The sequence below is a fragment of the Berghia stephanieae genome, chromosome 1 (assembly GCF_034508935.2).
Source record: "Berghia stephanieae isolate SIO BIC M18660-M18661 chromosome 1, UCSD_Bste_1.3, whole genome shotgun sequence".
NCBI lineage: Eukaryota > Metazoa > Mollusca > Gastropoda > Nudibranchia > Aeolidiidae > Berghia > Berghia stephanieae.
In genome coordinates, this window is record NC_088360.1 from 1,971,314 (window position 1) to 1,986,313 (window position 15,000).

Here is a 15,000-nt window from a genome sequence, read left to right on the forward strand (position 1 = left end):
GCCGACGATAATGATAATGAAGATGATGATGACGATGATGATGATGATGATGATGATGATGATGATGATGATGATGATGATGCTTATGATGATGATGATGGTGATGATGGTGATGATGATGACGATGATGATGATGACGACGACGATGATGATGATGATGATGATGATGATGATGATGATGATGATGACGATGACGATGATGATGATGATGATGATGATGGTGATGATGATGATGATGATGATGATGATGATGATGATTGTAGTGGTGATGGTGCCAGCGGCTGGCGGTTGGGGTATAATGAAGAAACAAGAGGGGGTGGTCTTTGGTTTTTTTTTTTTTGTTTTTGTTTTTGTTTTTGTTTTTTTTTTTTTGTTTTTTTTTTCTTTTTGGGGGGGGGGGGGGGGAAGCAGTTAGAAGACGAGGATGAATTAGCTGGAGACTGTTGTTGAATGATATAAATCTATGGCGTCATACAGGAATCTTGATAACAATACAAAGTTTGCAACTTGTCCTGGAAAATTTCACCAAACGGCAAATCAAATAATGCTCCATTGACATGTCAAATTTTGACACGATGTAAATATTTGACATCTTTCTAGATATATAATAAATCCAACCTGTTAAGTAGAAAAGAGCGTGTAAATATCTACTGAATGTGCTCAAGCACTTGGCGAAAGGTCCCAAGCCAACAGCAACAATTAATATGTAAAAATGAGCTTAAAATGAGCTTTTATATAGGGCAATATCCACTAAATGTGATCAAAGCGCTTTACAAGGGGTCCCTGGTCAACAGCAATATTTAACATGTAGGACGGGACATGACGCCTGCTATGCGATATTACAATTTTTCGGACAAAGACAACGGTGTTAACGGCCATGTACTCATTTTACACCTGAGTACGGTGAGAGAATGTGAGTATAGAGCCTTTTTCAAGGACTCAACTATGTGCCGAGCGAGGCTCGAACCCAGATACTTCCGATCCAAAAGCGAATGTCATACCACTAGACCACATAGCCGCACTATAATATTTAGTACGAGTATGATAAACTGTAGATCGCTATTAGAATTAAGGCGACAGAGACAGCGCTGTTTCTAGCCAGGTACTCTTTTTCACCTGAGTGCGATGAGATAATGTTAATAAAGAGGCGTTTTTTTCCCAAGAATTGAAATTTGCGCCACCCATAGCGGTGTAAGAGAGTAAGCTTATGCAAAAGGTTATCCAAGATTTCAGTGCAAAATGGTCAATTCTATATCAGGAAATGGGTTTAGTGAGTGCACGATGCAGGCATATCAGTAACACTTGATATGTGAATGATACGTTTGGGACAGTTTTACGTCCAAGTTAGTGGACAGGTCATCGTGTTGAGTACTAGTTAATCAATCTTTCTTAATTTGTTTAGGGATGTTTGTACATGAGAAAAGGGCATATCTCAAAATAATGTTATATCATAAAAGGCGGGGTTTAGCATTAATATGTAGGGATTTAACGTTTCGGGTTGAATATGATTTGTTCCCACTCCTAGGGGGTGGATTTTAGACTGACATGGAACTGTCAAAATTAGTAGGAGGTGTGGTTTGAAGGAATTGGATTCGGTAGTCTGATGTCACGCCGCCCGTCAACGGCGGCCATCTTGGTTCTAAACAAAGAAAATTATTACTTTTTATTCTTCATGCTGGCTAGAACTTTTCATATGCCTTGTGATCAGAATGTGTAAAAGTCAAAACATGATCAAATTTATATGTTTTTTCCTTCTGGATTCGCTTTTATGTTCGCCGGGAGAAATAGTTCACACGGGCGTCCGCCATTGTTCCGATAGTTTAGAGCCAGTGTTACTAAGTTACCATGCGTCATCAGGAAGGAAGTGACGTCATGACTGTTGAAGACTATTGTGGAAACAGATTACAAAAGGGTATAAAACAGTGATTCTATTCTCGTCCACATTCTACTTCACTTTAATCTGCACTTTCCTAGTATGCTGCAAGTTCTAACATCCTTCGAAGAATCTTTATTTTACGGACTTAGAAATATTCCACGTATGTTGAAAATGGTCACATAGGCAAAATTGATTTATCATTTGGATTGATTTTACGGATTTGGAATTTATGAAACTGATTGAACTATGACTATGCTATTTGATTTGGATTTCGGATTTATCACAACAAATAAAGCAGTAAGAAATGAAACTTGAAATCTGGACTTTTATTTGAATGTCTTGATGTTGTACATTCAATCATCATCATCGGCCCTTGCACTATTTAGTCATTATTAACATCTACAACACAAAGCAAAGGAATAATATTACCATCTATCAAAAAGCCACTATACGATCATAAGCCATTACATATGTGTGCAAATACGCCACAGCGGGACTCGAACCAGAGACATACAAGCCCATAGGTGAGTGTCATACTCACTCACTCACCCACTACAATGACCAGTTGACATTGGGGGGACTTGCGGGATGCTGACGTCACAACCTCACGACATTCATCACGATCTCTGGCCTTTTCTCGAAAGCTATTAAGACCAGGCCTGTTCACTTTTTGATGTTGTCCAACCACCGTTTTTTCTGTCTTCTTTGTCTTCTCTGTCCTTCCACAGTGCCCTGTTAAACAGTCTTGCTCAGGTTATCATGTCAGACAGTGTGTCCGCACCATACTACAAGACAACAAAGCGCACACATTTACCAATGCCTCATTGTCCTCATATGAAATCGTGTAGGGAGCTTATTATAAAAAAAATTGTCAGCTGTTTTAAAGTAGTTTTTTATAGGTCTTTAAGAAGAAAACTTTTCTAATATGGCATCAATACGGTCCAAAATCTAGATTCAGTTAAGACAAATAGATTCAGAGGTTGACACAAATTTTTACAACTTTTGATAGAGGTACAGCTGAGTGAAACCAGAAAAACACGCGCCAGTAATAAAAAATCTGACTATAATTAACTCTCCGTGTTTATAAGTAATTCTCACTAAACTGTATTAACCAGATTATAAAAGTTCATGGTTACACATAGTTTTGTGTGTTGGTCCGTTATACTTCAGGATGACAATGTTGTGAGCTTCTTAGCCAAGCGCATACTATCTGTTGATAGAATGAAGTTGACGTCACTCGGGTCTTTGTTATTGGTTGTTTTTTTTTGCCATCCGCGTTTATGAGTAATTCTCACTAAACTGTTTTAACCAGACTATACAAGTTCATGGTTACACATAATTTTGTGTATTTGTCCGTTGTACTTCAGGATGGCAACGTTGTGAGCTTCTTAGCCAAGCGCATACTATCTTTAGGAGTAAAAAAATTAAATTAAACCAAAGAATGCCAAAATGAAACGTGTATGTTGATTTTTTTTTATATCTATAGCATCGCTCAGCAGATCAAAATCTATTTATATCAGTCTATCTTAATACGAACAAAACGAATCCACTGGAGATAAATATTTAATGCTCTCTCTCTCTCTCTCTCTCTCTCTCTCTCTCTCTCTCTCTCTCTCTCTCTCTCTCTCTCTCTCTTTCTTTCTTTCTTCTCTCTCTCTCTCTCTCTCTCTCTCTCTCTCTCTCTCTCTCTCAATCAGGCAGAGGGTGTTATATTCATCGGTTGTTTTTTTTGTTTGGTATTTTATAAATATGGTTTGGTTTTGATTTCTTTTTTGCTTTGTTGTTGTTTTTTTTTTGTGTGTGTGTGTGTTTTGATTTTGTTTTTGTAGTTGTTGAGATACTGAATCAAGTAGTTCAATTTGCGGCTCTGCAGTGCAATCAATATCTTAGTTTTCTGGTCCTTCATTACTCAAACAAATATCAATATTACCATATATCAGTAAACGGGCTTTAAAAATAGACCTTGTTCCTTAAATGCCCTTTTTTAAATATAAGTAGCAATATATTGTACGTTGCTCATTGCATATTCTTTGGGATAATTCAATAATATATTAAAAAGCGATTGTGATTAGCAATAACAATATAACTTGTTTGTTTGGAAAAATTGAATTTTTTAAAAAGGATGTTAATAAATAACAATGCACAGTTAATATGTCTCAAGAGTAATATATATTATTACAAATGTTCTGTATTGATTATGATTGGCCTCTTTGCGCATCTGACATCGTTTCCAAAATGACAGCCAAAACTGAACATAATTTATATTATTACTTTGTGTCATTTGTGGTTTGGCAGGTATGTTAAAGATCGGCGGTCGACGGTTACAGATGGAGATCATTGACACCTTAGAGCAGGTAACGTGATATTTTAATTGTTTTTTAAAATGCTTTTGATATAAATAATAACATGAAGTTGAATGTAAGCTTCAATTTAATTACAAAAACAGATCAAATGAACGTTTCGGGTTTCCCCTTTATCAACAAAACAGGATGAATGAAACATCACAGATGAATGAGATGATGTGGTAGTGGCGTAGTTAAGATGAATAAACAAAACATCTTAACTACGCCACTACCACATCATCTCATTCACCTGTGATGTTTCATTCATCCTGCTTTGTTGATAAAGGGGAAACCCGAAACGTTCATTTGATCTGTTTTTGTAATTAAATTGAAGCTTACATTCAACTTCACGTTATTATATATTTCTTCGAGCTTCGAGCAGCAACATTTACACTTTAAATGCTTTTGGAAAGATGTGATAAGCAACCGACTTAAATATTGGTTGAACTAGATCCAGGCTCTGAACATTAAATCTATATTTAAAATAGTACACGGAATATCGTTCTAACATTTTATGACAACAAAATTTTGAATTTTTTTTCCTTTTTAAAGTGTTAATATACCTTTTACATCTTGTCAAGATATCATGTGACTCGCCGTCTCAAAACGGTTTTAAACCATTCAACTCCCTTCCTAGATGGGTGTATTCTCTCGGAAGTTGTCCTTTCTAAATGCCTTTCTATCTTTATTTCTCTTCTTCTCTCCATCATGGTCCATCATCATCTCATGATGTGAGCCCGGAGACTTTCTATCTGTGGGTTTTTCGTTCTATTCTATGTGACAGGCCGCATTTGTCTGCTGTCTTAGGACAAAGTGGTTGTCTTGAACCCCCTCTACAAACAACCCATAACAGAAACATATAGATAAATTGTTCCAGAGTCAATAAAAGAACGTGGGTTGGGTCTAATTACCTCCCATGGTGGACAGGAGGTCACTTGCTGTGTCTTCTATCCCCCTGTATCTGGTTTCTGGGTTGCTTTCTGTCTTTGTCTTGGAATGGGATTACGTTGTTTTGTCTTGGACCTTGCCAGAGTCCATAGCTGAGAGGGAAATAGTTACATTTATGGTGTTAGTGTTAGTTTTGGGAGGTGATTCTTGTAAATTATCTCTCTATTATGTATGTAGTTATATTTTTGTTTTGGAACATATCTTGTAAACATTCCCCTCAGTGGGACCCTGTGTATATGTCTGGATGAGACGTATAGACTATCTCAAACTAAGGACATTGATGGTATACAGTTCGAATCTACATCTGTTACTATTTGAACTAATACCTATTTTGTCCTACTATTTCATGGGCACTTTAATGGTAATTCTATAATTTTTTGACCATCCCATTTTCTTCCTTTGACCTAAATGCGTCGCAAGCGATGTAAGACCCTTTAAAAAATCAATGAAAGAACCATTTCTTTTACTTGCATTTATCAAGAACATATCATTTATCACGAACATGTCATTTATCAAGAACATATCATTTATCAAGAACATATCATTTATCAAGAACACATCATTTATCAAGAACATATCATTATCACATTTATCAAGAACATATCATTTATCAAGAACATATCATTTATCACGAACATGTCATTTATCAAGAACATATCATTTATCAAGAACATAACATTTATCAAGAACATATCATTTATCAAGAACACATCATTTATCAAGAACATATCATTTATCAAGAACACATCATTTATCAAGAACATATCATTTATCAAGAAATATCATTTATCAGAATACTTTATCAAGAACACATCATTTATCAAGAACATATCATTTATCAAGAACACATCATTTATCAAGAACACATCCTTTATCAAGAACATATCATTTATCAAGAACATATCATTTATCAAGAACATATCATTTATCAAGAACACATCATTTATCAAGAACATATCATTTATCAAGAACACATCATTTATCAAGAACATATCATTTATCAAGAACATATCATTTATCAAGAACATATAAATTATCAAGAACGTATCATTTATCAAGAACACATCATTTAACCTGTTTCGTCGACAGGAAGAAAACCCAGCGTTTCGTCAAACTCTTTATCCCGGCACAGACATTTTTATTGTCTGCTTCTCAGTCATCCAGCCTGACTCCCTGCGTCATGTGGAGGAAGTTTGGCTGCCGGAAATCAAAACACACGCCCCCACCACGCCTTTCATCTTGGCTGGAGCTCAAGCCGATCTCAGGTTAGGTTTGCTTCAATCCAAACGGGATATCTCTATCTCTCGCTCTCTCTCTCTCTCTCTCTCTCTCTCTCTCTGTGTGTGTGTATGTGTGTGTGTGTGTGCGGCTAGGCTGTTTTGTGGCATGACCGTCACCTTCGGACGGATTGGTCCAGGGTTAGAGTTATTGAGTTGGGGTTTTTTTAATGGGTGCTTTTGTGTCTTTGTGTAAAAAGAACCCCGATATATTCTCGTAGTTTTATAGCTACACTATACTCAATAAGCCTTTAAACTCTCCCATTTATTCGCCCAGAAGTTTATAAATGGAATCAAGTCTTCTTTTCAGAAGATGAAATAATTTCTTTACAAGCGTTCCGGTGTAAACAAAAGGATTGATCAATAACATCAAAGGGCGTAGTAAACGGTTTCTGAAGCAGTTTTTCGAGCGTAGTGTCCGCAAGCCATGCCTTACTATTTGGACTACCTGAGGAGGAAGAGTCGGGCTGGACATCCCCGTTCAGTCCCCGAGAAGTGAGTGCAGCCATTAGCGATGTGAAGACGGCAAAACAACAGGGAAAGATGGCTTATATCCCGATATGGTGACGCATTGGGCCCCAGGGCACGGGCATGGCTGACAGAAGCAATGTCTGACGCCCTTCTAAAAGGAAACTTCCACACGTGTGGAATCACGCTAATATAGTTGCCATCATGAACCCAGGGATATCGGCAAAGGAGGCCGCCAGTTACAGACCCATATCACTTCTGAGCTGCTTGTACAAATTTTGAGTATGTGCTATTGAACCGATGGGGGCCGGTCCTAGACGCTGCACTGTCACCAGAACAGGCGGCGTCTGGGAAGGGAGGTGCACCACGGAACAGATAATTGTCCTCACAGAGCATATTGAAGCAGGGTCGAAATGAAACAGCAAACTGGTACTGTATTTATAGATCTATCAGCAGCGTAAGATACGGTATGGTGCGAAGGGTTAATGCAAACTTAATGCAAAATTTTCAACAATCATAAGGTGCAAAGAGACCTTGAAGTTGTTCTCATTAGCGGAAAGACATTTTCACGTGGCCCTTGGAGACACCACGACCAAAGTCTGGAAACTGAGGAATAGGGTCCCTCATGGATCTGTTCTGGCGCCAATCTTGTTTAACTTCTACATAGAGACATGCCGAACACTTCCTCCCTGTGGCTGGGATACGCAGGCGACTGGGCGCTTTTACCCAGAGTAAGGTTTTGACCCGTCTCGAGGGCGTACTCAGTGAGGACGTCAACAGACTCAAATCCTACTTTGAAAAGAGGTACCTGAAGATGAACAATTCAAAAACCGCGGCCACTACATTCCACCAATGCAGTGGCTGGCACACTGGTAAACTGAACGTCCTCGTCGGGGACCAGCTTCTCCCATACCTGGGGGCTACGCTGGACCCAGCCTTACCTTTTGGGTTCATCTCGGAGGAAGATAGAGAAACACAACAGTCTTCTGAGGAAGCTGGCGGGAACAACTCGGGGTGTTAACCTAACGCTTCTGAGTACATCCGCCCTGGCACTATGCTACTCCACCGTGGAGTATTGCGCTCCAGTGTGGGGTCGAAGCAAGAACGTTGAGAAAGTAGATACAAAACTTTGCAAGTCTATGCATATAGTGTTGGGAATGCTGGCAACAACTCCTAGAGAATGGGGCCCGATAATGGCAGCAATGCAGACCCCCCCCCCCCCCCGATGTACGGCGGGAGACAATTACAAACAACTGGCTTAATAAGATCAAAAAGAGAGGGAGTGGGGATACCTCTCTCAAACGCATAATGGACGGTGCCCCTATTCGAACCGAAATAGGTCCCAGCAACCCTTCGACGTGGCTTCCCTGACTCCGGAAAGAGCTGCATATACGAGATGGAAGTAGGTTTGGAAGAATTCAATCCCTCGAGCGGGCGGGGGCATCGGCTCCTTGAAACTGGAGAAGTTGCCAGGCGTTTCCACCAACAAAAGGAGCCATTGGATGGCAGCGAACCGACTTCGGTCGAGAACCTGCCTGACGGCACGCTCACTACATCAGTGGCGTGGGGACTTCCTACCTGTCCAACATGTACCCTTTGTGGTCAAGAGCCCGAAACCACAGAGCATCTAGTTGAACGTTGCGTTGTGACGAAGCTTCCGGGCAGGTTCACGACCGTACCCGATTGCGGCGATGAGTTTGCGTCCTGGATAGATCATCATAACATTGTGACACCATTAGAAGCTGCCGTTGCCATATTGGTCTGTATCGATAATATTAATCAAAGTTATCTTTAGTCTCCTGGAATTGATATAGAAAGTATTCCCATGAAGAGCATTGTACTGCAAGTCACTGATCAACATTGTCATCAGTGATGTGCCTCTATGTACTCCTTGCAGCTTTGCTTATTCCTTTTTCTTGTCCTTTTCATATGAAAGAGGACGCCGTTAAGCTTCCGGTACCCCCTCCTCCAACCCAAACGGTAAATAGATACTTATCTACCGCCTTTAAACATAAATAATTTTTTTTAATTACCTTTATTCATCCCCATGGAGAAATTTGTCTTTAGGGTCTATTCCGAGGGAAGACCGGAATAGCCCAGGCGTCAGCCGCAGTGCAGCGCCGCAAAGCGAGCTAGGGCGAGGTGACTTGCTCAAGGCCACACAGCGCGGCGGGTGATCGAACTCCGTACCTTTTGGGTACGAAGCAAAGACCGTAACGCTGAGCCACGCTGTCCCTTTTACATTGGAGATTGCTATGTATCGCATTTAGTCAATCACGCGATTTTGGGTTCCTTTGTAACTGCCTTGTTTTATTTGATTTTTATTCTTTGCTTCCATTCTCTCAGATCTGTCGAGCCCATTGTTGCCATGCTGTCTTCCCAGGGACAACGCCCCATCTCATCAGCGGAAGGGGAGGTAATCGCCAGAAGGGTTGGCGCCGCTTGCTATATAGAAACCTCGCCGGAAATAGAAAAACAAGTTCGAAAGAACTTTAACTCGGCCATTGCATCTGTCCTGGATATCAAGACGGCCGAGTCCAGCTCCTGTTCAATTCTTTAACAATTATTATTATTATTATTATTATTATTATTATTATTATTATTATTATTATTATTATTATTATTATTATTATTATTATTATTATTTATTATTATTATCACCATCATCATTATCATTATTATTGTTATCATCATCCTCATCATCATTGTTATTATTGTTATTTATTATTATTATTATTATTTTATTATTATTATTATTATTATTATTATTATTATTATTATATTATCACCATCATCATTATCATTATTATTGTTATCATCATCCTCATCATCATTGTTATTATTATTATTATTATTATTATTATTATTATTATTATTATTATTATTATTATTATTATTATTATTATTATAATATCATTATTTATTATTGTTATCATCATCCTCATCATCATCTCATTATATCATATATCATCATCATCATTTTATTATTTTTATTATTATTATTATTATTTATTATTTATTATCATCATCATCATATCATCATGTATCATCATCTCATCATCATCATCATCATCATCATCATCATCATCATCATCATCATTCATAATATTATTATTATTATTATTATTTATTATTATTTTATTATCATATTATATATATTATTATTATTATTATTATTATTATTATTATTATTATTATTATTATTATTATTATTATTATTATCATTATCATTATCATTATCATTATTTACATATGCATTGCATTGTTGTTTTGATATAGGTCGCTTCCATTGTGTCTATGATCGTATCTACATCTTCTTCCCTGTAAATGCCTTAATCCCGCACAATTAAATCTCTATTTTGCGTCACCCTATCGTGTTTTGTCTTCACATAAACAAGAATAATGTGATGGTGATGTTGACTGTGGAGTTTCAAGGACGTGTGCCGTGAATTGGTTATCAGCATGTCTTCTGCTTATTGGATTCCTCCTATTGTTATATTATTATTTTGACACACGTGTCCGTGTCTTGCGCCAAGGTTTTGAGAGGGAGCAGATCAATTTCCGTTTTTAGTTTTGATGAAATAATTGTTTTTGTTTTGTTTTGTTTTGTTTTTTGTTTGTTTGTTTGTAGCTGCAAAGATACAAATTCTCCTGATGCTGATTGGAGCAGACGATGGTATGTCTGCAGCTCGGTATTTAGTAGTAGTAGTAGTATCGAATGGCTACACCTCTATTTTGAATCTTTTAATCCATTCTTCAAATTCTTTTCCTGCCTTATAGGCTGTCTCGTAGCCTCCTGATAGGCTTGTCACTGGGCAGTGGATGACGATGTGGTCCATTGTCTCAGGGCCTCCTTGGCAAACACGGCATGCATCTGATTCTCTCAGGTTCCATCTATGCATGTTAGCTACGGTTCTGCCATGTCCTGTCAAAATGCGGTTGGAGGTGACCCAGCATTTTCGGCTATTGCAGAGAAAGCCAGGTGTTCTTTCTGTTGGGTCGGGTATGATGTCGCCTCCCCTGGGGCTGTCTTGGTTCCACATCTAGTGATGTTGATAGAGACGTTTTTGTTCATCTGCGGTATTTCTTCCCGGCATTGAAGTACTCCTTCAGTGCTGTCTGTGCTGGTGTGTTATTGTCTCTTCGGAGAAGGTGGCCAAGAAGTTTCCATCTTTGTTGTTTTATTCTATCACTGACAGGGCGTGCTCTGCAATGGTCGTAGAGATCTTGGTTATTAATCTTGTCTGAGATTAGCGGAAGAGTAGCGTCCCTTGATTGGACGTCACCGGCGGAGAAGTTATTAGAGAGAGAACGTCATTATGGTTTTGTGCATGCGTCTCTCGTCCTCGCTTCCGGTGAAAGCGGCATGAGACACTTCACAGAAAGCGAGGACGAGAGAGACGCATGCGCAAAACGATGTTGACGTTCTCTCTGTAAGGTGATGTCCAATCAAGGGACGCTCCTCTTTCGCTAATCTCATTCCCTATTATCACACCTCGGACTCGTTGTTTTATGTGTAGGGCGTCTAGACTATATAATTTCCTTTTAGTTAATCCCCATATACAACAGTTGTAGAGAAGTATTGGCAGTACAAGGGTTTTGTAGCGCGTATTCTTTTGCTTTTGCTAATGATGTCCTGCCTATACCAGATATAATGGGTCGTGAAAGACGTTTTGTGCTAGCAGTTTCCTTCTTTTAATAACGTCTTCCTAGTTGATCAAGCTCCCAAGCTTCCTGACATTTTTCGAATCATCTTTGGTCGTTCAACTACTGTTATTTCCTTTTTAATTTCGTTGACTTTGAGGTTCCATTGACTTAGCGTGCTAGATGCGAGAGGTAAATGGTTACGCGCTTCTTGTTATGAATTGCATATGCTTTCTCCGATTGGAAGTTGTAACGGTCGCTTCAGCTGGAATTTGTCTGGTTCACAACAACTCCAGGACGGAATCAAACCTGATAAAATTTTGATATACACAAAGGACCAGAGCAGTCTAATGGGTATTTTTTGTTTTCAAACCAATAGTAACGATTAACATTTGGGACGAGACCTGACGCCCGCGAGGTCCTTACACAATTTTATTAATATCGAATGAGATTAGCGGAAGAGTAGCGTCCCTTGATTGGGCGTCACCCATAGTCTGTGACGTCACCGGCGGAAAATTTATTAGAGAGAGAACGTCATGTTGGTCGTGCGCATGCGTCTCTCGTCCTCGTGGAAGCAAGAAGCCTGGTGCGAGGAATGGAAAAGGAATAAACCAACAGGAGGGGAACTAATTGAAGATCCCTGCAAAAGTCTCCCAGGTCTACAGGATCAACCAAGAAAATACTTGGTAGCTGCAAATAGATTACGGCCAAAACATACAAGAACAGCTGCCAACATGCACAAATGGGGCTCCAAGAATCACCAACATGCCCAAAGTGCAACCAAGCACCACAAGATGCAAACCACCTCGTACTAGATTGCCCAGAGACAAAACTTGAAGGGGGATTTGAAACCATCAACAAATGTGATGATGACTTCCGAACCTGGATTGATACCTTGAACATGGAAGTGTAGCCGAACGATATTACTATGGAGTTCTGAAAAAAAATTCGACCGCTCCCTGGATAGAATGCGCTCAATTTGCCTCTATGCCTCCGAGAAACCGAAGAACATATAATAGTGTCTCAGTGGAATTGCTCCGTGGTATTTTCTTCGCCTCGTACCCTTGAGGTAGCGAATTCAATTCTCGCCCGTCGCTGCACAGAATCTGACACGTGCTATTTTAATCTTCCCTCGAATCATATCTTAAAGGTATGATGATGATGATGACGATGATGATGATGATGATGATGATGATGATGATGATGATGATGATGATGATGATGATGATGATGATGATGATCATGATGATGATGATCATGATGATCATGATGATGATGATGATGATGATGATGATGATGATGAAGAAGAAGAAGATGGTTAGTTCGAAAAGAGAGTTAATCAATGTTTTTATTTGATACTTCAATGAAATGTACGTTTACTTCCCTTTACTTGATAGATTTTTTTGAAAAATGTGATAACTGATTTTTGAAAAACAATTTCATATGGCGCATTGATTTCAAATACGTCTCAATATTTAGTTTTGTTTTAAATCAGTCTTTTTTTTTTAAAAAAAAAACATCATCCATTTTGTTGGTGTTCACGTACCTTCAGTCAAGCTGAAAAGCTTTTGTACTTTTGTGTTTCAATGCCGGTATGTACCGAGTTTGGTGCTAAATCAGGCTATCAGGAAAACTCTTCGATTAGTAATTGGATCGGAATAGGATTCAACAGTCGTAACGTCACTTCCTTCCTAAAGACGCATGTTAACTTAGTAACACTGGCTCTAAACTATCGGAACAATGGCGGACGTCCGTATGATATATTTCTCCGGCGAGCATAAAAGCTTATCCAGAGGGGGAAAAAACATAAATTTGATCCAGTTTTTACCTTTACACATTCTAATCACAAGGTATATGAAAAGTTCTAGCCAACATGAAGAATAAAAAGTAATGATTTTCTTTGTTTAGAACCAAGATGGCCGCCGTTGCCGGGCGGCGTGACATCAGACTACTGAATCCAATTCCACACTCAAAAGTGGCAAGAAACCTATTTTATCCATACATCATTGTCGTAATGTTGTAAGTAGTAAGTAATCCTTCAGAACGATTAGGCCTATGGACTCGGAGCTTATCGCGGTTTCTATAGCGTGAGACAAACATTAGCAATTGCTTGCTACCCTTTGAATAGGCCGCTAGAATATCACAAATTACTTTCCGCCAGATCAAATAGACCTAGCTACCCAATCACTGCTTGGTAGATTGTGTGTGTGGGGGGGAGAGAGAGTCATGAAAAAATCTCGACTACATCCGGGTTTGATCTGGTTCCCTTTGCATATGAAGCGAGTGCCCTACCAGCTGAGCTATCGAAATCCCAGAATTTTTGCAAGAATGCTGCATTGACTTTTGCACCCCTTCATCTAATGCATGCCATCGAAGAGTTTTTTTTTAAACCAGTGGATCAAAAGGTGATGCTATTATTAACTAGACAGTTCGATTTTTTTTAAAAAGATGCTTAAAGGATAATCGGAGTAACTATGAATATGACGGTTCACTTTATTTGTTTTGTTTTTTAAATTTAAGTTAAGGGTTTTACGGCGCTTGCGACACACTTAAGTCATATCAGCGCCAGTAAAAAGGCTGAAATGGATTTGTCAAAAATTCTAGAATTGCAATCATAACACCCAAGAAAAAGTAATGCAAATGGGAAATGTTTCAAATAGGGAACCGATGTAGATTCCAAGAGCATACCATCAATGTAGTAAGCTTGAGATCACCTAAAAGTCCCATCCAGATACCAGCACGGGTTCCCCCTAAGAATAGAACACTCAAATGTTTACAGGATACGTTCAAAACAATAAAAACCAGCTATCATGATATTACCGAGAGATGATTACAACGACACATATAATCTCCCAAAACTAGCACCATACATTTGACTGTTTCCCCTTCCACCCAGGACTCCGGCTATTGCCAGGACAAAATCAAGTAATCCCATTCCAAGGCAAATCAGTAAACAGATACCCATAGGGGGGAAGAATAAACAGGAAGTGGCCTCCTCCCGGTCATATCAGGGGCTTCTGAAAATGGAAGAGTTTCATCAAAATGTTTACTTACTTTTTGTTTTTGCTTTAGTGCAATGATTTTACTGAATTGTGTTTCTCAACGATTTTGTTACAACACCCTGTTCCGTTCAATCAAGAACATTGTTTCCTGCAAATAAACTAGGCCTATTTAATTTTTATAAGCAATGTGATCGATCAAATACATAGTTAAATACACGAGATTGGGTTGTTTTCAGTACAATTTCACTAAACTTCACGCGCGCCCACGGAAATCGTGTGCGTGATGCATTTAATATATACGTTCGCAACATCGCCAACGTTAATCCAGCACTAACATATTTATATCGTTTGTACGTGTTGTATTTTAGAAGTCAAAATGATTACAAACGTCATTATAGAACTCCTATCATGACAGCTAGTGTGAATATTGGAATGTCATTATT

At 38.8% G+C, this 15,000-nt stretch overlaps 1 protein-coding gene across 3 annotated transcripts in view; it reads left to right on the forward strand.

Annotated features, from left to right (window-relative positions):
* Positions 1–9,546, forward strand: part of LOC144963210 (cell division control protein 42 homolog) — a 33,109-nt gene extending 23,563 nt beyond the window's left edge. For all 3 annotated transcript variants that reach the window (XM_078896999.1, XM_078897010.1, XM_078896988.1), the window contains exons 3-5: positions 4,172–4,230; positions 6,256–6,431; positions 9,258–9,546. In XM_078896999.1, coding sequence (XP_078753125.1) covers positions 4,172–4,230; positions 6,256–6,431; positions 9,258–9,471 — 449 coding nt within the window. In that variant the 3' untranslated portion in view covers positions 9,472–9,546. The remainder of the gene's footprint in view (positions 1–4,171; positions 4,231–6,255; positions 6,432–9,257) is intronic.
* Positions 9,547–15,000: the final 5,454 nt, after the last annotated feature.